This window comes from Sorex fumeus, unplaced genomic scaffold (genome assembly GCF_029834395.1).
Source record: "Sorex fumeus unplaced genomic scaffold, SorFum_2.1 ptg000098l, whole genome shotgun sequence".
NCBI lineage: Eukaryota > Metazoa > Chordata > Mammalia > Eulipotyphla > Soricidae > Sorex > Sorex fumeus.
This window is the reverse complement of record NW_026606155.1, coordinates 72,517,859-72,539,391: the sequence shown is the minus strand read 5'-3', so window position 1 is coordinate 72,539,391 and position 21,533 is coordinate 72,517,859. Positions and strand designations below refer to the sequence as shown.

At 47.5% G+C, this 21,533-nt stretch overlaps 2 protein-coding genes across 3 annotated transcripts in view; one reads left to right on the top strand and one right to left on the bottom strand.

Annotated features, from left to right (window-relative positions):
• CUNH14orf119 (chromosome unknown C14orf119 homolog) overlaps positions 1–21,533 on the top strand; it is a 275,876-nt gene that overhangs the window by 59,314 nt on the left and 195,029 nt on the right. The gene's annotated exons all lie outside the window — the stretch shown is intronic.
• RBM23 (RNA binding motif protein 23) lies at positions 4,999–20,596 on the bottom strand. Of its 2 annotated transcripts, XM_056134430.1 has the most exons (14): positions 20,398–20,595; positions 13,905–13,980; positions 12,749–12,879; positions 12,241–12,288; positions 11,941–12,114; positions 11,401–11,454; positions 11,150–11,267; positions 10,682–10,834; positions 10,463–10,600; positions 9,922–9,987; positions 6,624–6,819; positions 6,212–6,355; positions 6,036–6,120; positions 4,999–5,951 (listed from the first exon to the last, which is right to left on the bottom strand). In XM_056134430.1, exons 2-14 carry the CDS (start codon positions 13,968–13,970, stop codon positions 5,948–5,950), a joined length of 1,377 nt encoding a protein of 458 aa, XP_055990405.1. In that variant the 5' UTR covers positions 13,971–13,980; positions 20,398–20,595; the 3' UTR covers positions 4,999–5,947. The 2 variants fall into 2 exon arrangements, with proteins under 2 accessions (XP_055990405.1, XP_055990406.1); XM_056134431.1 differs by lacking the exon at positions 4,999–5,951 and having other exon boundaries at positions 6,032–6,120; positions 20,398–20,596.

Sequence of the window (21,533 nt, the reverse complement as noted above, 5' to 3'; positions counted from 1 at the left end):
CTTCACCATTATCCTACTCTCCCTTCTTCCCCACGAACCTTGCACATAATTTTAAATTGGGGATAGGAAAGAGGTCAATGGGGGCTGAATAAGTATAGAGATGGGTTAAGGGCCATGCCTTGCATGAAACCAACCCAGGTTTGATCCCCACCAATGAACGTGGTCTGCTGAACACTGCCAGGAGTGATCCCTGAGCACAGTGCCAAGAATAAACCCTGAAAACTAGGTATAGCCCAACCTTCCCCTGCTCTCATCCACCCCCCCACCCCCACCTCAAGAAAAAAAAAAGGGGTCAATGGAATGGAGCACATGCTCCATTTGCATTTGCATGCAGGAGGCCTGGGTTTGATCCTGGCAGTACATGGTCCCGTAAGCATCACTGGAAGCAAATCTGTGAACACTGAGCCAGTAGGCCCAGAAAACTTCTGGGTGTACCCCTTTCCCCTACCCTCCACCCCCCACCCCACAAAAAAAAAAGAATGAAGTCAAATATCAAGCCAAGTAAGAACATATGTGGGCAACCAGAGGAATAGAAAGACAGCAGTAGGGAGAAGTTCTAAACCTTATCTCTACAAACCCTCTGTGTGTGTGATTTCATTTAATCCTTATAATTGCTCTAGCACAGGTACCATTGTCTGAGGTAGAGAAGTGAGGAACACCCACACTTACTCACTACCACGCAACTGTTTTGACAAAAGAAAAATCTAAGCCATGCAGTGTTATTCCAGAATGTGTCCCTTTTGCTACAGGGTGGAGGGAGATTCCCTGGCTCAGGCGCAGGAAGGCAATTCTCAGGGCCACCCACTCTAAATAAGTAGCCTTTGTGAAGCACCATCCTTTCTGGAATATTGGTAAGTTTGACAAGTCTGATTTCCAAGCAAGGTCACTGTTTCCCTTTTCTGCAATCCAGCACTGACTGGCTCTTTTCCAATCTTCAGGCACCTCATCCATCTACCCTTAGCCCTAAAAAATAACTGCTTAATGGTTATAGAGAAATTTCAGCCAACTCCTTAGGGCTCTTGAGAGCAGATCATCTGGGACAGCAAAAAGAACTCATCAACTTTTAAAACTGATCATTGATCGGATCTTTTCCTTCCTCTATCTTCCAGATGACCCAGGCTTGTGAATCTGCTTCACCTCACACTTCAAAAGAGATCTCACCAACCAACAGCACACTTGGAAAGCAGACCAAGCCTGGATACAGGGAGCAGAAGTTGGGAGGAAGGAATGTTTGAAGTCAGAAGCTCTCTCGAGATACACAGCTTTACAGACCAGAATTCCTTTCTTGCATTCAGCTGATGACTACTGACTTCACCTGGTTGTCATGGAAACATCAGTCTCTGATGGATGGCAAGTAGCACTTCAGACAGAAAGCATCACAGGCTCCATGGTAACACCCAAGAGTAAAGCTTCCTTCTGTCTTGAAGGAATAAGAAATGGATGAGGCCGCTGAGAAAAGGGACAGCCTTTGGAAAGCCTGGTTCTAATTTCTAACAGAGAAGGAATGAATTCGACAGACAGCGAGTACAGTGTGCAAAGCAATAATGAAAAAGACATATTCACGGCTGCCTCGTGAGTTATAAATATCTAGTAACAGGAGTTTTAAAGAACTTTATTTATCCTTATTTTCGGGAGCGGGGATGGGAAATTGGGAGACATCTACTGGTCCTTGGGGACCACGTGATGCAGCTGAAAGCAGGTTGGCTGTATGCAATGCAAAAAACCTTAACCCCTGTGTTCTTTCAGCTTCCTATAGAAGCAGGATAAGAGCTACAATAGGACAAAGAAAACTGAAAAGCAAAGTCTATTGCAACTAGGAGCTTGAGTACAGTTGTTTTGCTTTTGTTTTGGCTGTGCTTAGGGCTTCTGGCTCTGCCCTCAGGGATCATTCCTGGCAGTGCTTGAGGCACTATATAGGATGCCAGAGATCGGCCACATGCAAGTACCTTATCCACTGTACTATCATCCCCAGCCCCATGGAGCTTGAGTCCTAATGGATAGGATTTTCAGGAAGAGAATACAAGTCATAGAAGTGGAAAAATTTTAGGGTCAACTGAGAACTATGGCCAACGCTTTAAAATTTATAGGTTCTTCATTTGTAAAAAAAATAAAACGTCTCCCTCAGAGTACTGCTGTGAGGATACCGTGATCAGAACAGTGCCTAACACCTAACATCCTGCTCAGATATTGCTATCATTATGCTATGTCCTACCTTACTTTTTAGAACAGGATGCCTCTTCTCACCACCCAAATATCATTTTCGGTTTTCTTGGTTGTTTTTGGGTCTCCCAAGCATGCTCAGGAAGGCTTGAGGAATCTTCCCAGTGATTCAGTGGAAAGGGTCCAAAAATGCACTGCTGCTGTGGGTCTGCAGCAGAATTTGAGGGTCTTGTCAGTATTCAGGGGGACCATGTGGTCTGGAGATTGGACCAGTGTTAGTCACACTCAAGGCAAGTGGGCCAACTACTCTTTCTCTGCCCCCCTTTTCCGGATTCCTACCAGACTCATTCCTTAGCTGAGAAAGTACTGAGGATAAAACCTAGACATGCCTTTTACCACTCGTCATATCCCCAGACCCTTTTTTTTTTCTTTTTAGGTCACACCTGCGATGCTCAGGGTTTACTCCTGGCTCTGTACTCAGGAATTACTCCTGGTGGTGCTCGAGGGACCATATGGGATGCTGGGAATTGAACCTGGGTTGGCCGCGTGCAAGGCAAACGCCCTACCTGCTGTGCTATCGATCCAGCCCCTCCCAGACCCTTTTTTAAGTTTTCAACTCATTTCCCTTTTTTGGAGGGCGGGGGGCACACTGATGCTAAGGTGCTTGGAAAACCATGCAATCGCACTGAACCCAGGCCTTACAGACAAAAACATACACCCCAGCCCTTTAGCCATCTCCCCAATTTCCTTTCATCTTAAGTACCCAATTTCCTTTCATCCTAAGTACCAGGTCTAAAAGTTCAAGGTCTTCCGTTTATTGTTTTGAGGCCTTACCATGAGATGCTCAGCAGTTCCTCCTGGCTTTACTCTCAGTAATTACTCCTGACAGTTCTCGGGGGACCAATATACCAGAAATCAAACCTGCTGTATTATCTCCCCAGCCCCTCTGACCTGGTTTCTTTCGTCTAAACAAGGACCAGAGAGCCAGGGAGACAGCTCAAAGGATTGGAGCACATGTTTTGCATGTGGGATCGTAGGGTTTGATTCTGGCTCCCCACCAGAGTCCCCTGTGCGCCGTTACCAGTGGCCTGAGCACAGCCCTACAAACGTGTATGTCCAAAACAAATTGAGCCTGGAGGGTGTTTACTGCCCCTCCTCTGTACTCCAGCCCCCATAAAAGAATGAGAGCAGGAGGCCAGCGAGGCACACAGAAACAGATGCAGACACCTTATATGGGGGAAAGCTAGAGGTCTTAGATCATCTAAAGGCGGCAGGGGTGGCGAGACGGTGCAGGAGCAAGCACATATCTTGTACGAGGATGACTCCGGTTTAATCCCCTGTACCATATAAACCCCCTGACCACTGGGTGCTGGCTCTCAAGGTCCCTTGGAGCCCCCAGTATAATCCCCCACACCACAGGTCCATCCCAGCAGCACATCCTCAGGTCCTTTGCACTGCCAGCCTGGCAGGCTAAGAATCACCAGGAAGGGAGGCCAAGTCCCTAGAGCACTGCTTGGGAGCTCCCCCACCCCAATAAACTAAAAATAAAAAGGGCACAGAGGGAAGGCCTGTGGCTATTAATAGTTTGGAGGAGTTCAAGACTGCCATGGGGCAGCCTGGTTCAGAGCCTCAGGATGACTAACAGAAACGGTCAGCACTGTGCTTCTCCGGATACATTAGCAGCCAAATCAATAACTCTGGGGGGCCTGGGCCAGAGCCAGATGCTCCTACCTAAAAATACCGCATCTTCCTTCCCTGCCCCCAGGTGCAGAGTGCAAACTAGGACAGTGAAGAGGTGAGGGGCTGCAGCAAAGCAAACAGCAGCAACAGCAGGTGAGGCGAAAGCAGCCTGCAAGAGGGAGTTCTGGGTCCCAGTGGCCTTTGATCCCACAAGCAAGCTTCAAGTACATAATACTTCAGAGTGAAGAGCAGCCCAGGAATCTAACCTTCACTCTGCTTAGAAGTCTGAGAGCTGACAAATTAAAACCTAACAGCAATTATCCGTATTTTTAGCATGACAATAAACTCTTAACATTCTGTTGTCATAGAAACCAGTGAAGTGATGGAGCCCCAAGAAGCCCTGCCCCCAAACCTCAGGCCTTCTGGGTTGGCCCCAAGTCAGCAAGCCAGGCACTGGCCCATACCTTGCTACAAGCCCTACAGAGCCAACAGAGGAAGGTGTGCCACTCCTGGAGCAGGGCTGTTCTCCCAGCTCAATGGAATTCACAGCTGGACTGTCCCAGCACACAGCTCTGTGGAACTGCAAAGTTGAGGGGACAGACAGGGAAGGGGTCGCCCACGCTTCTCCAGATACTGGGACTCAGGCTAGTGGTGGTGGGAGGGCAGGGCAGAGAGCGCCTGTTAGGTAGTTCAGAGGGTTAACGGTGAAGAAAAGGGAAGGCTGGGAGGTCCCTCTGGCACTTTGCTGCTCAGGATCACCAAATACCCCAAAGGAAGGTACATACTGTGCCACTGTCACACTGCCCTCTGCTGGAAAGACATTTGTCTTGAGGCAGAGACAGCTCAGGAGTCTGACCAGAGGGGCATAAAAAGAGTTGGAGACTAGGTTCAGAGAGACTGAGTAGAGGTTAAGGCACCTGTCTTGCCTGGGCTGCAACCATTTGAATTCCAGCACTGCTATGATCTCCTGCCACCCCCAGACGTGGCACCTGAGCAGAGTGAGGTGTGGTCTCCCCCAGAAAGAAGAAAAAATGGAGATGATAGGACTCAGAGCATTAATTATAACGAAGACAGACGGAACACTACCCGTGTGAACCTTTGTTCATTTTCCTTCCTACAGAAGGCAAGCTAAAACAAAAGTGAAATAAAGAGAGTACATGGCATTACAAATATTTTATATCCCTAGAATCATTCATGGTTTTGGCTCAGAAGTTGACATCAGACAGACACACCAACCGACTGAGACCACACACATATGGACAGCAGCCACTACGGCAGGAGGGCTGCCCTTTGTACAAAGTTCATATATACTTATGTACACAGTCACAAGGGTATAAAATCCAGTGAGAAGGGCTCACATGTACTCAGGTACGGGACAGGTACAGCTTTAAACAGCTAGGGCTGAACCCACGGTAGAGGCACATGGGAAGTGGTGGAAAGAGTAGTAGCTTCCCCTCCATCTTCCCTCTTGGACCAAAGGAACAACTATACAAAGGAAGAAGGGCAATATTGGAAAGGTATTCCACCTTTCGCTAAACTCCTGAGTGCCCCTGAAACACCAAAAATGCCTGGCAGGACAGCTCATTTCCACACCTCCCAGCTAGGTACTGAGAGCCCACAGCAGTTAGTTGTGGCCCCAAGCTAAGGCCTAAGGCAAGTGTCACAATACACGTCCACACTACCTTCCAGGGCCCTTGCAGTAGCAAGCCAGCACCTTCAAGGTTCCCCCTTCAAACTTCAAAGTCCTTTTGGACCAGAAGTCTTAAAGGCTGCTCCTTGACAGATTGTCAGGTAAAGGTAGAGAAGAACAGAGAAGGTTGAATTAATTCTTCCATTAAGCCAGACACAGAGAGAGAGCCTATTCCATGTCCGCATAGATTCTGTTTTCTTTGACTAGTGCCTTTGTTCAGCAGAGTCCACTTCCAGTGAAGTCACAGGGAAGAGTTCTTCTTGGTGCCTAAACATGGCCCCGTTTCCCACAGAGTCGATGTCCACACCTGCAAATGGCTTGGTCCACAAAATGGAGAAAGGGCCTTGGAAGGGCAGATTTGGAGAAAGAACTGGCAGGGCCCGGAAACACAGGGAGGCAGTGCACTGCACCACTGATTTACCTGTAGCAAGGAGAAGAGATAAGTGAAAAGCCAAAGAAAAGGGAAAAATCAATGGGCTCAAATCAGCTGGTCCCTAAGACTCACATAGTCTGGGAGGTAAAAAGGCTGGAAAGCTGGAAGCACTGGGAAGCAATGGCCTGGGAGGCGAGGTTCAGAGCTGGACTCAGAGCTGGAACAAAGAAGAACAGCTTGTTAGTGACACACATAGTTCATTTTTTCCTGACATGACTCTTTTCTCCCCTTCCCAAGTCCAAGTTTACCAGTGAGAGCTGCTGGGTTCAAGGCCCCCAAGGGAACTGCTCCATTCAGTTGCAAGGCGGCAGCCTGGGCAGCAGCGGCCTGGGCAGCGGCGGCCTGGGCAGCGGCGGCAGCAACTGCTGTTGTTGGTAGCTGGATTCCAGAACCTAAAAGGAAAAGAAAAGGTGGAATTAAGTCTGAAGTGTTTTGGTTTTGAGTCATGCCTGCTGGTGCTCAGGAAGTACTCCTGACTCTGCACTCAGGGATCACTCTTGGCAGTGCTTCAGGAGATTGTACAGGATGCTGGCAATCAAATCCGAGTCAGCCGCGTGCAAGGCAAGTGCCCTACATGCTGTACTACTGCCCCAGCCAAAAGTCACGAGTCTTAATCTAAATTCCCACCCCATGTGCTTTTATTCTGCAGAGGATCTCTACCTTCTGCCAGTTTGGCCATGAGCTGCATACGTCCATTGGCTGAACCCAGATCCAGCTCCTGGTCTCCATCAGGGAAACTGATGTCTGTGCTGCCGTCCGATCGCTCAGTCACATGGCCAACCTTCATTGGTCGACCAGCGAGTTCAAAACCATTCAACTGTTCCAGGGCCCGCCGGGCGCACTCAGCATCAGCGAACTACAAGAAACCCAGGCCACATCAGTCACTTCCCGACCTCATGTCTCAGATATGCTGACAAAGTCCGGCCCACCTCCCTAGTTCTCTTACTCTAAACTGCATGCTCACTGGAGTTCAAGCATTTCTTTCCCAGGTAATACGACCTATAATCCCCATGTTCCTCAATGATTCTAAGAAAAGGGCATTTTCCAACAGATTCAATGGCAGTTTTTAAGCTTTCAACTCCACAAAGAACCTAACAATGCAAACAAAATTCGATCAGGGACTAGAAAGATAGTAGAGGGGCTGAGATGCATGTGGCCAACCCTGATTCAATCCCAGCACCACACGGTCCCCTAAGCACTGCCAGCCGGAGCCCTGAGCTGCCCCTGACTGCCATGAGGGTGGCCCAGGTAGTCCACAGAACCAAAGGGCCCCATTAGCTAGCACCACATGCTCAGGCCCTCTAACTGAGCAGCCAGCCCAGCTGGCCAGAATCTCTGGGAGGAAGGCGTCCCCGGGTCTCCTGGGCATACACTCAATAGTCTATTTATGGAGCCGAGCCTGACAGAGTGTTTAACAAATGGACACACGAAATGGAAGTGAGACAGACAGAAAATAAAGACTCCTGGGCTTTTCCTTTAACTCTTTTATTCACGTATGTTGGTTTGGGGGCCATACCTGGCAATGTTCAGGGGTTACTACTCGCTCTACAATGAGGAATCTCTCCTGGCGGTGAGCAGGGGACCATATGAGATACTGGGAATCAAACCCAGATCCTCTGTACTAGCACCCTGGCTCCAAAACTCTTATAGCTAGTAAATTTTAGTTCACATTTAAAATTTAGGAATCAAGTGGGGTGGGGGTAGGGGTGGGGTATGGGCACATCTCGTGATAGTACAGGGGGTAGAGTGCTTATCTTGCACACGGCCAACCCAGGTTTGATCCCCGGCATCCCAAATAGTCCCCCAAGCATTGCCAGGAGTAATTTCTGAGTGCAGAGCCAGGAGTAACCCAAGCATAGTAGGATGTGTCTTAAAAACAAACAAACAAATACTTAGGAATCAGGGCCAAATATAGAAGCTTAACAGTCTGAATTATGCTTTACATGCTGGAGGCCTGGGTTCAATTCATGGCACCCAGTGGTCCCCAAGCACTGCTTGGAACAAGCCTCAAGAATAGCAGGGGGAGTTGCCCCTGAATACTAGTGGGAAGGCCCCCAAACTAAGAAAACACAATTTAGGATTCTTAAGGACAGGGAAATGCCTAAAGGGCTAGAGTGCATCCTATGCATGGGGACTCTGTTGAATCCCTGGGACCACTTGGCTCCCAGCATGGGTGTGGGCCCCCTACCAAAAAAAAAAAAAAAAAAAAGAATCGGGAATCCAGAATCCCAGAACCAATCCTTCAGAAGAACCGTATTTGGGTTTGAGAACAAGAGTGCACCCCATTCCCACACAGTACCAGAGATGCTTAGTGACCAGAAGCCTCTATTCTCTATCACACTTGTTTTGGATTATTTGGGGGGCCCACACCCATTGGTGCTCAGGGCAACTCTAGGCTCTGTGCTCAGAGGACCAGGGATCAATCCTAGGTCTCCTGCATGTGCTCAGTCTGTTGAGCTCTCTCTCCACACACCCCCACTTCTAAAAAACATAAACAGAGCGAGAATCAAACTCAGGCCTCACTGGTGAGTCCTATCCCCAGCCCCTCCTCAGCAACACCAGCAGCAGCCTGGCATAAAGAGTGTTCAGTGCCTGCTGTTTATGGGTCATGGGTGTTGACCTAAAGGTGCCACAGAAGCCTTTCTGCATCTGAATCACACAGGGAGCTGAGAAGATACCTGTCACCAGGAACAGCACAGCTGGCTTTGTTTACTGAGTATTACTTGCTCCAGGGCCTGGCACATGGTACTGATAGTTCCCAGGCAGGTGATTGAAGTGGTCTGTCTTTAATGGATGCTTCTAAGGTGAACAATTCCGGTGGTACCACATTACCTATCTCTCCTCTGCCTTGCGGGCAATTGTGAAGGTGCAGGCTGAGCCCAGAAATATCAGCTCCTGTCGAGGTTCTGTGGCTAGAAGCCAATCCTTAGTCTGGAGTCACACGGGGCTAGAAGAACCAGTCATGGGAGGTGGAAACAATTTTGCCAGCATGTCACAGAAAGGTGAAACCAGTCGCTATTAGATGGCCTCCCAACAGTCACCTTTTTTTTTGGGGGGGGGAGGGGTTGGTGGCTGGGCCACACTAGGCTGTGTTCAAAGGTCATTTCCATCAGTGCTCAGGGAACCAAAACTTAGGTCTTTTGCATATGGAGCATATGCTTAGCCCTTCCGGCTACCTTCGACCTTAACAGTGATATTTAAATATATTTCTCAAAAAGAGAAAATGTTTCGACTGAAGTATTACCACCTTTCCCATCTATATTATGAAAATATATGAATTCTACAAATCATGGCTCAGGGATCACTCTTGATGGGGCATATGGGGAGCCAAAGACTGAACCAGGGTCGGTTGCAAGGCAAGCACCTTATCTGCTGCACCTCCCCCCAGACCCAGCCCCTAAGTGACATGTTTCCTACTGAATAGCAGTTCTCATGTTCGCAAAAGCATGATCTTAAGTACTGCAGTATCAGTTCAGGGAACAGAGGCTTATCCAATTCAGGTACCAATACTTATAGTAATTTAGACAGTTCCAAAAAGGGAAGGAGGAAGTTAAGATGTAAAATCACACAAGCGGAGCCAGGGTATGTGCTTCAAGAGGCAGAGCATATGTCTTGCATGTGTGAGCATGTAGGTTCAATCTCCGGTACCAAATGACACCACTAGGTGTGGTCTCTGGTGTGGTCTCTGGTGGCAATAGCAGCACAACAGGCATAAGTGAACAAAACCAAAGAAAAAAAATTTCTTTAAAAAATGTTTTGTTTTTGGTTTTCAGTCAAACTTGTCTATGGTCAGGGCTTCTTGACTCTGGACTCAAGAATCATTCTTGGTGGTGCTCGGGGAACATATGGGATGCCAGGGATTGAATCCAGGTCAGCCAAATACAAGGCAAGCACCCCACCCAGTGTGCTATCTCTCTGGCCCTCCAAACTAAAATCCCAAAGTAGAATAGGCACTCACCGTAATGAAACCATAACCTTTAGAGCGACCTGTATCTGAATCCTTCATCAGGACAATGTTATCAATCTGTAGGAAAAAGAAAAACAATGTACTCGTAAACCCACACCTTTGATTTTTCCTACCTAGCTTTTAACATCTCTAAATTTCTAGTCAATATTACCATTTAAAAGAATTTTGCTTTGGGCCACACCTGACGGTACTCAGGCATATTCCTGGCTCTGCTCTCAGCAATCACTACTGGTGGTGCTTGGGGAACATATGGGGTGCCAGGGACTGAACTCAGATCAGTCATATTTAAGGCAAGTGATCTACCTGCTGGACTATCACCCCGGCCCCATTTTCTGACTTTATGTAATCCCTATGGTTACTTACACATTGTATTTGATTCCACTTCGTCTCATTCCACTGTCTACTAAGCAAAAGAGATGTAGCGATGGGAGACATATATGCACAGCTTGGACCCTATACCTGCTACAGCCTAACAGACTCAGGCTGCCCAGTTTTTCCAATTCCTTTGGCAATTTTTCTATTTTCTACTCACTTTTCCAAAGGGCTCAAAGATGCCCCGGAGCATGTCCTCTGTGATGTTAAAGTGCAGAGAGCCCACACAGAGGCGCGTTGGTCCGCCACTACCCTTCTGCAGGTTGTTGGCCATAGCTGCCAGCCGGTTCTTCTCAGCCTGAAAAGCAGGAAATGATGCATCATGTCCTTATGCCTCCTACCCTTCACCCCTTTTTTTCAGTCAACTTAACTTGCTCACCTGTGAGGCCTGTACAATGATTGGGACTCCTAAAAGCCGCTGCCCAGTCAGTCCAATGGCCAGGGGCACAGACTGAATTTCACAGAATTCCACATAGGCTATACCCTTCGAGCGACGTGAGTTCCGATCAGAGATGATACGTACATCACGAACCTATTCAGGGCAAAAAGAAAACCCCAAGTTAGTACTAAAGGGGGATGGATAGAAAATAGGATACAGGGCTGGAGCGATAGTACACTATCACTAGGGCATTTGCCTTGCACGCGGTCCAGCTGGGTTCGATCCCTGGCATCCCATATGGTCCGTCCCCCCCCCATGAGGCACTAGCAGGAGTAATTCCTAAGTGCAGAGCCAGGAGTAACTCCTGAGCATTGTTGGGTGTAACCCAAAAAACCAAAACAAACAAAAAAACAGAATTGTCAGAAACAAAAAAAAAAGGGGTAGAGGTCCCCAGGCAGGGAGATTTACCTTGCCAACAGCAGAGAAAAAGTCCTCTAGATCCCGAGGGCGAATGCGGGCAGCTAACTGCATACAGAAGACTGTGCGGGCATCACGTTCCTCAGGACTAAGATTATCAACTGGCTCCCTAAAAGAGTTAAATCTGTTGAGATCTCATGATCCAATACTTGATCAATTTTCTGCAGCAACTACCCTCAATACTGGCATCAACTCATACTTTAAATTTTCCTCCCCCCAAAAAATAACGATTATCAACTCACCTGACAGGACTTTTCTCTCGGAAATGAGGACTCTTACTGAGCCCAAACCTACGCCTATAGAACAGAAAAAATGAAAAATTATGTCACCCAATTTTATTCACACTGGTCCAATACTGGGTCTTCTCTCAGAAGAAAAACATTCCAGAATCTCATCATACATGCAAATTTAAAAGAAAAAATTGTCGTGGAGACTGGAGCCACTCCCAGAAATAACTGGGGCATGTAAAGTTTTGTTTTTTTTTTAAATTATTATTATTCCAGGAAGGTGCTGAAAATCGAAACCAGGGTCATACAAGACAGCCAATTGCCTGTTTCCAACATCTGAATTCTAAACACCACCCCTCCAGGAGCTGGGGTCTCTGGCATATCACAACTGGTTATAACTACCTTCAGAGGCAAGATATTTAATGTACTTATTTTTTTTGAGCTAACTTGAGCCAGGAAGATGGATCAAGCATGAGAGATCCTGGTTTGAGTCCCAGCATCACATGGTGCCCAGAGCACTACCAGATGTGGCCCCAAAATCAACGAAAATAATACCCAGGCACAAGTGGTGGACTCCTATAGCGCACACGATCTTCACGTCGACGATCCCGGCTTCGCGACTCACTCCTGTGTCGCCGGTCCCGGCTCCTGCTACGGTAACGCCGCTGCCGATCTCTACTCCGGCTCCGACTATTTCTCCGCCGATGCCGGTCTCGGTCTCGGCTACGGCTAGAGGGGGAAACGAGTATTAGTCTATTGGAGAATAAATATACCTCTGCCTCAATGTTCAGCTTTCCTTGGTATCTTTCCATTTATTATGATTCTCCAAGTAAAAGAGTTCCCAGTATTACTGACCTGCGCTTTCTGTCCTTGCTTTTACTATGGCTCCGACTCCTTTTTTTCCTGTGAAAGAGTTCAAATTTTTATTACTGAGAAGATTTCACAAGGAATAGGAAGATAATAAGGCCAGGGTGAAACAGAAAGCCATAATAAACAAAACCTAGAAGATCATTTGGCAGTAGTTCACAGCATTACACAACTCCTTACACATAGTTCTGAATGCTGTCAGGCATTTAAAGTGAACATCCACCATGCCCCCAGAAACAGCTGGTGTTCCCAAGTCAGGGGACCACTATTTTATTCAACTAAAATATAATGATGAGAGGACTGATCCACACATCTACAGTGGAAGGCTAAACAATCATTACTAGGTCCCCTTCATTCCCATGATGCAGAGGAGCCATTACTGAAAAGTCAGCAGTCCCATGAATACAAACAGCCCCAACTGTTCTGGCTGCTTCTCCAACAGACACAGGTGTTGGCCTTGCCCAAGTTGCCAAGCCAGTCTTTGTGCCATACTCACTTGCTTGCTTCCCCACTGGTACTGCTTCCACTGGTACCACAACCTCCATTGCTGGTGCTGCTGGTGCTGCCTGTGCTGCTGGTGGTGTTGCTAGCACCCTCCTTTTTCATCTCTTTCCTTTGCTGCTCATCCTGAAGGGATCAACAAGAAAATCGGGTAAAGAACGAATAGTGGAAAGGAAGAAAGCTCATGGGATAAAAACTCAACTATCTAGCCTATTTCTGAGCCCCTAACAAAGGGAATAGAAAAAAGGAGGAAACTACCTAAAGACAAGAAATCAAAGAAACATATTTTAATGCTTGAACTTCAGCTATTAGAGGTTTTCCCTTTGAAGTAGTCCATGTTCTCTTAAGTATGCATCTCTCCCCTCACACTTCTAAAGGTAAATTCTTTCAATAAAAACTAATTTATTTAAAACAAAAATATACAACCTTTAGCTACCAGAACTTTAAGTTCCACTGACATTTTTACACAGGAGAATGAGACTAGAATTAGGTCTGAAGCACACTGACTATGTACAGTGTAACTGAGAGCTATGAGTAAGGCATTTATTCCCTCCCACCACCACATTATATGCCCACTCACCCGTACCCCACTCCCTCTAAAAGTAATGTCCTTATTAGCACAAGCCTCTAGCAAAACTTACTAAAAGAATATGCATGCCTTTTTTAATATATTAAAAAAAATACACAGCAGGAAAAGAGGATTTAAAAAATGTTGGGAGGCCGGAGACACAGTACAGTGGGTAGGGTGTTTGCCTTGCATTCGGCTGACCCGGATTCGATCACCAGCATCCAAATGGTCCCCCGAGTACCACCAGGAGTAATTCTTGAGTGGAGAGCCAGGAATAACTCCTGAGCATCGCTGGGTGTGACCCAACAAGCAAAAAAAAAAAAAAATTAAAAATTAAAAAATAAGGTGAGGGCCAGAGAAAACAGTACAGGTTCTAGCCTTTCATGCAGCTGACAAAGGTCTAATCTCTGGTACGACATATGATCCTCAAGCCCTGCCAGGAGTGATCCCAGAGCTCAGAAACAGGATTAAACTCTGAGCACTGCTGCATGTAGCTTAAATAGAACTAGATATGTTGAAACTGATGATCCACAACTGCTTTTGCTCACTAAATCAATTCCAGGAGTAAGATGGTGAATGTTACCTCTTCCTTTTTATAGGGAGCCTCCAACATGGCCTCAATCACTATATCGAAGTCGTCAGATGCCATTGTGACAAATCTGAGGAGAGGAAAACACATTAAGAATCCTTCTGTGAGGCTAGAGCAATAGCACAGTGGGGAGGGTGTTTGCCTTGCACGTGGCTGACCCAGGTTCAATTCCCTGTATCCCATATGGTTCCCTAAGCACCGCTGGGAGTAACCCCTGAGCATTGCTGGGTGTGACCCAAAAAGAAAAAAAAAATTCTTCTGACATCCCACATTCCCTTCCATCTCTAAGAAACAGACTTCAAGATTCACAAGGGACCTTACCAATTATTAAGGTTTGATTTCTATTTGCAATTTACAAATCTAAACTAGTTCTTCTCTGTAGCTTAGCAAAGATTAAGGACCCAGAAGGAAAGTGAGTTCCTAGATAGGTAAAGACAAAACAAAATTCAGTCCCTGTCCTATAAAAAAGAAAAACACGGAGCTGGAGAAACTACAGCAGGTAAGGCGCTTATCTTGTATATGGCCAATTCCAGTTTGATTCCTCGCATCCCTTATGGTCCCCTGAACACACCAGATATGGCCCAAAAACAAAAGAAAATCAGGTCATCAGAGAAATGACAAAGGGTGGGCACATACGCTTTGCATGGAGAAAGCCCCTAATTCAATCCCTACCGCAATGGATCACCCAGTACCATTGGGAATGATCCTTGAGAACTGCACCAGAAGTAACCCACAGCACCACTAGCTATATCTAAAAGGCTTGCTAGAACATGTGAAGGAAAGGGAGAGAAAAGGGGAGGGAGAGGGAGAATGAGAGGGGGAAGGGGAAGAGAAGGGGGAGAGGCAGAATGAGAGGGAGAGAGAAAAGATTGGGTCTCAAAATTAGGATTACTTGAAAATGACTTTCAGGAAACCACTATTATATAACTGAACTAGACATTCTTATTTATTTTTGGGTCTCCCCAGTGGTGCTTAGGGGCCACTCCTGCAACAGTAGCCTGGCAGTGTGGCATATGGTCCAGTGATACAATGTTTCTAGGGTCCAGTAATGCCAGGGGTAGAGATCTGGAGATAAAGGCACACATTCTTTTAATAGAACAAGCTGCTGGCTGAAAACAGAAGACAAAGCAGCATCTGAATAATGCAGATCTACAATGCTGGGAAGAACCAATGTTTCCAATCCAAATCCCAGTAATTAGGGAATTCCTCATTAAGCCTCTTATACGATCAACTAAAGTACTGGTCTTCAACCACCAATCCAAGGATTGGTGCAGGTTCTCAGGTATAAAATGGTGGGAAACTTGGGGCTAGGAAAATAGCTCAAAGGACTAGAGCAAATGCTTTGTAGACAGGAGCCCCACATTCAATCCCTGGCATCACCAGATGCAACTCCAAGCACCACCATGTGAGACCCCAGAATGGAAAAACTGAAAAATCACTTAACACTTTATGTAACTCAGAAAGAATATACTTTGAAAAGGCTTAGAGCTGGAGATAACTTATGCAGAAGGCCTGAACACTGCTGGGAGTCACCCTGGAGTACGAAGCCAGGAGTAGCTCCCACCCTTCCCTCTGTACAATTAGGTGTGGCCCCCAAACAACAAAATAGTCAGGCTTAACCAACCCCTCTCTGAGGGCTTTCTGTTCAAGCAAGCAGTAAGACTTCTCACCTCCCAGTGTTCTTACATCTGGCAACTGTTCTTTCCCAAGTCTGGCTAAAACACTTCCCTTATAAAGAAGAAACCAAACAAATCAATGACATAAATAATTTAAAAAATTACTGATTTGAAACATTATCAATATATCCAACATGGATGAATCTCAAAATAATTACGCTGAGTGAAAAAGACACCTGAAACCACCACCAGCAAACACCCCCCTCAAAAAAAAACAGGAATACATACTTTATGATTCTTTATATAGAATCCTAAAAAAATGTTATCTAATCCAGAATGATAGAAAGCTGACGAGTATTTGTGTAGAGAAAGGAGTATGTGAGATGGTGTGAAGAGGAAGAATTAGAAGAGGGGAAGTACAAGCAACTGAAAGGATTTCTGGGAGAAGGCTCATCATATCGAACTTTTGACGCCAATGAGATCTCTGTCCTCCTTAAAGCAGTTACGGTATGATCCATTACTGCCATTTGTCTTCCAAACCATAGAATGTTTGATAATTTAAAAAAAAGAATAATATTTACAAGTACTATTTGTAGCATCTACTGCTATGAGACACTATGCTAAGCATATTACTGACATAGGATTCTTTGAAAAATCAATAAACAAGAAAAATTACTTGAAGGTTGAGAAAATGCTTTGCATGCATGAGGCCTGCCTTTGACCCAGAGCACTGCATGGTCCAGAGCCAGCAGGATACAGTTCCCCACCCCCCCACACCCCCCACAAATCACTTAGAGTCAAATTTAAGAGTTAAAATCATGGGCTGAAGAAATAGTATGTGAGTCTGGTGCTTGCCATGCATGTGACCAACCAGGGCTTGTTCCCTACTGTCTCATATCTCCAAGAACTGCCAGTAGTTAATTTCTGATCCCAGAGCAAGGAATAATCTAGCACCGGATGTGTACCAAAACAAAACAAAAAATACAAAGCTGTATCAAAACCACAAAACCAATGAATTTGGTTGCTTCTTTTTTTTTTTTTTTCTTTTTGGGTCATAACCAGCGATGTACAAGGGTTACTCCTGGCAGTGCTCAGGGGACCATATGGGATGCTGGGACTCGAACCAGGATCGGCCACATGCAAGGCAAAGGCCTGACCCTCTATACTATCGCTCCAGCCCTGAATTTGGTTTCTTCACACTTTGCATTTTAACTAGCAATGCAAGGTAGCTATATGCTGTATGCTATAGGGTGATTTTTAATCCAATGCACAAATGAGGGATAGCACAGCTGGTAGGGCATTTGCCTTGCATGCGGCCAACCCAGGTTTGATTCCTCCACCCCTCTTGAAGAGCCTGGCAAGCTACTGAGAGTATCTCTCCCACACGGCAAAGCCTGGCAAGCTACCCGTAATGTATTCGATATGCCAAACACAGTAACTAGTGTCACAATGTAGATGTTACTGGGCCTGCTCAAGCAAAACTCGATGAACAACAGGAGGACAGTGACAATGACAGCACAAATGAAAGAACTGAGACTTAATGAACTGCCTAGAGGGGAATGGAGCGATCCTCCAGTAGGTTTAAGGCGCTTGTCCTTCACAGAGCTCACCTAGATAGTCTCCAGCATCCGATATGATCCCCATCATACCGTGGGGGGTGATTCCTGAGTGTAGACCCAGGAGAAAGTCCTAAGTACCACCTACTGTGACCCAAAAAGCAGGGAAAAAAAGAAAAGTTCTGATGGGAGACAAAGTCATAGTATAGCCTTTGTGCCTTGCACACAACAACCCAGGTTTCATTCCAGGCACCACAGATGGTACTCCAAGCTCTGCCAGGAGTGGTACCTGAGCACAGAGCCAGGAGTGATCCCTGAGCACCCCCTGGAGTGGCCCCCAAACAAACAAAAAAGTTCTAATGGAAAAGCAGAGGTCTTCTGATTCTCAAGCCTGATGCTCTTAGGTCTTCTGATTCTTAAGTCTGACTTTATCAGGTTATAGCTCTCATGTAGTTCATAGCTTAATCACAAAGAAAATTTAGTAAAGCACCCAGAAAGCCGAGATGTCTTTGATGATGGTAAGATGGAGGCCACACACCCAGCAGTGCTCATAAATACTCCTGGAAACATGTTCAGATGTCACTCCTGAAGATGTGGAGGGTTATACATACTACCTGAGATTTAACCAGGGTCTGCAGAACTCAAGGAGCGTGCCTTACTTCCTATACTATCTCTCCAGCTGCAATGTCTAAGTATACATCCATCCAGAGATTAATACAAAGATAAAGTTTATCAAATGAACTATTATGCAGCTCCCAGATGTAAGGGATGTACACTGTACACTTCAGAGTTCAGAAATCTGGGGGCTGGAGAGATAGTACAGCGGGTAGGGTACTTGCCTTGCACGTGGAGAACCCTGGTTTCATCCCTGTTGGGTAACACTGCTTTGTCCTTCTACAAGGAGCTTAGGTTTATCTGGTTACACCCATCAATCTGGTTACACCCATCACAGTGCTCCTGAAGCACTTCCACTTCCATTGTGTTTATCTGTAAGCAGTCTTCCCTATGCTCTCCTTCCCACCCAGTTAATCAGCTTTCCCCTTAATCAGACTTTGTTAATTTGTAAGATCAGTTTCCCAGAAATCTATGATTTTATATGTATGAGTGAAATATTGCCTTTCTCCTCTCCTTATGCCTTATGAACAGTTTACCTTAAAGTAATATCCTTTTTGTATAGATACAGGAAGACCATTAACATTATGCTTTGTAATTTAGGATTTGATTGGCCTTGAATATTATTCACTCCCGGGCATCTTCTTTCTCGACTTAAGCCTCAGTTGCCCTTAGTTCCTAACACCCCAAAAGCAGGGTCCCGACGAGGGACTGAATGGACCCAGGGCAAGCGGTGATCTACCCTGGCAGCGAAATGGGCCAGGCCAAAGTGCCACGATTCTTAACTATAAGTTAAGACTTTGATCATAGACAAATGCTGTCATGATCCAAAGGTAACGACGAGACTAGGATCCTGCTAGGGGTAGGAAAGACTATCTGGCCTGAGCACTGTAGTCTGAGATCGAGATGGCCCTAGGAGAGCAATTCTATAAGTTTAAGATATTTCTTACTGTATCCATACAAAATGATTTATATTATATTCTTATATGCTTGTTGGACAAGGAGAGGAGAGGCACGCCCATGGGATTATGCTCTAGGGTGGGTCCTCCTGCTGAGGAAGGATCTGTCCTAGGAGCGGTCTTCCCTGAGGCCAAGATTTCTACCTCTGTTGATCTCCACCCCTATTGACTGTGACCACACCTATATGTAATTGTTTCCCCCATTCTCTTGGAGAGAGATCAGAACCCAAACTCCAGAAAAGGAGGATGAAGGGGCAGAGACAGAAGGAGAGACAGGAGAAACAGAGAGAGACGGGAGCAGAGAGAGAGAAGGAGAGAGGGAGCAGAGACAGATGAGGAGAGAATCAGAATAAACTACGACTAATGCCAACCAGCCTGGCCCTCATTCCTTCCTCCACCTGACCATCGCCATCAACCTCTCCGGGGTGGGAGAAGGGTGAGACTACCGAACGCGGGCGGCGGGAGAGATAGAGCCCCCCTTGTGTGAGTTTACACAATCCCTGGCACCAAATATAGTCCCTGAACCCTGCCAGGTGTGATCCCTGAGCACTGAGTCAAGAGTGAGCCCTGGGCACCAACGGGTGTGTTCAAAAAAATAATAATTTCAGAAACTGCACTAATTGCAATCTATATTTAACATAAGTTAGCGGACGTAAATAACCGGGGAAATTAGGTTCTAGGAATACAAAGGTGGTTTTTGTTATGGGCGATGCAAGAGCCCTACCGGCTGTACTATCTCTATCTCTGTACCCCTAAAAACTCTCTTTACTAAGATGCCTTTTCCTCTTGAAGCAAAGACACCTGAAAACTGAAGTGAGTCGACTTTGGCAGACAATAGGGAACAGGAATCACCCAGCTCTTCTTGGCAATTCTTAATGGTTTTCAACTTGGCCGCTTTCGAACTCTCCCAGTCCCAACTGGGGGCAGGTGGCCCTTCGGTCTAGGTGCAAGGGCACTCCCAGCTGCAGCCGAACAGAGCCACTGGGGCGCACAACTTAGCAGCGCCCGCGCCCCGCGCCCCACCGGGTCCGAGAACACTGCGGGGAGGAGGGTGGGCAAAGGGAGCGAGGGGCGCCGCGGCCGTGCCTCCCACCCCGCCCCACCCCCTCGCGGTGACCAGACGCGGGAGCCCCGGGCCAGGCGTGTGTGAGTTCCCCGCCGTCGCCAGACAAACGCGGTCCCGGGGAGAAGCGCCACTCTGAGCCCTGCACGGGCGCTTCCAGAGCGGGGCCGGGGATCGGGCCCCGGGCTGCAACTCAGCCCCGGTGCTCCCGGCGTCTCCGGGGCCAAAGGTGGTGCAGGAAACCCGGAAGTCAAATCGGTGAACACGGGTCTCCCGGCGCCCACCTCCATCCCACATCTCTCTCTGAGCAGCGGCTAGGGCGGGGGGCTGAAAACCCACCCTATGTGCCCCGGAGGCCGGCGAGAGGCTGGGACCCCCCCATCCCACGCCCTCCCCGTGCCCCAAGTGAGGGCTCCCTCCAGCGTGGCGGCTGGACCGAGCTCGGTCCTGGGAAGCGGGACACAAGGGTCTCCACGGGGAAAGGACGCGCCACGAGGGCGCCAACCCCGTAAACTGGGCGGTCACTTTCGAACCAAAGGAAACAAAAATTTCTTTTAATTTTCAAAGTTTGCTTGAGGCGGCTCTTGACGCCAGATCCACCGGTGACGTCAGGGGGAGGCGCCGAGCGGTCACGTCACGCAGTGGTGACGTCGCGGGGGACCGGGTTTCGGGGTTGCTCACCAGTTCCGGGTCCCCTCAGGGGGATCCCGGTGGTCTCCGTTCCTTTGCGTGTATTGGGGGGGCGCGACGTACGGCTCTTCTCCAGAGTCTCCGCAGTAAAAGCGACACCGTAAACGGAGCTACTCCGGTCCGCGCAAAATGGCGGCAGCTGTGCTGTCTTCCAGAACTTTCCCCAATCTGCGCAGGCGCCGAAACATTCAGGCGCTGGAACCCAGCTCCCAGGTTTCGCGGCAACAGTGCGAAGTGCCGAGTTTCATTGGTTAACATACCAAGCATGGGCGGAGCCAGGCGCAAAGGTCTCTTAGCAACTGCCAACTTCCCATTGATTGGCTAGCGTCTCCGAGACTCCGGAAGAATGGAAAGGCCAGTGAGGGGCGCGCGTCTCTCTCATTGGTTAAGTGAATTGCGGAAGGCGGGGGAACCGGGCCGAGAATGAGAGGGCGGGACCTTCCCACTCCGCTCGGCGCTTCGGTTGGCCAGGCCGAGCCCGTAGGCGGAGCCAACAAGGCCGTCCCAGCTTTCTTCCTTCGTTTGCCTAGGGAATCACGTCGGGTCGGCCTCGGGACGTTGTAGAGAGCCAGTGTTTGCTTCCAGTGGGGGAGCTGGGTTCCAGGGGCCTCTTCTGCGCGACCCAATCAACCTCCTCCTTCCACCCTCTCCAGAGCTTGGCACCTGGAAAACCCAAGTCACATCTCTAGATGTTTTCTCTCACCCACCACTGACTGGTCTGACGGTTTGACATCTTTAGTTTGAATCAGTGCCCCATATTCCTCCCCCTGCAAAGATTGAGTTTTTCAAATGACATTTTGGGTGCAGTGACACTCTGAGGCTTTTAACCAGAAAAGCACTGGGTGTCCACTGCATCGTTCCATGGGCTTCCAGAAGCCAGAGATTTCAGCAGCCTAATACAGTTGCCCCAAATATAGTTGATAAGAAGAGAGCTGAAGTCAGGACTTGTGTTGCAGTCATTGGCTGATTACCAATTTTGTCATTGCTCTAATTTCAAATTCCTTCGTTATAGTGAGAGATTAACTAAATAACGTATTAATTTTTGTTTGGTTTTTGGGGCCACACCCGGCGGTGCTCCGGACTTACTCCTGGCTCTGCGCTCAGGATCCTATGAAGTTCCAGGGATC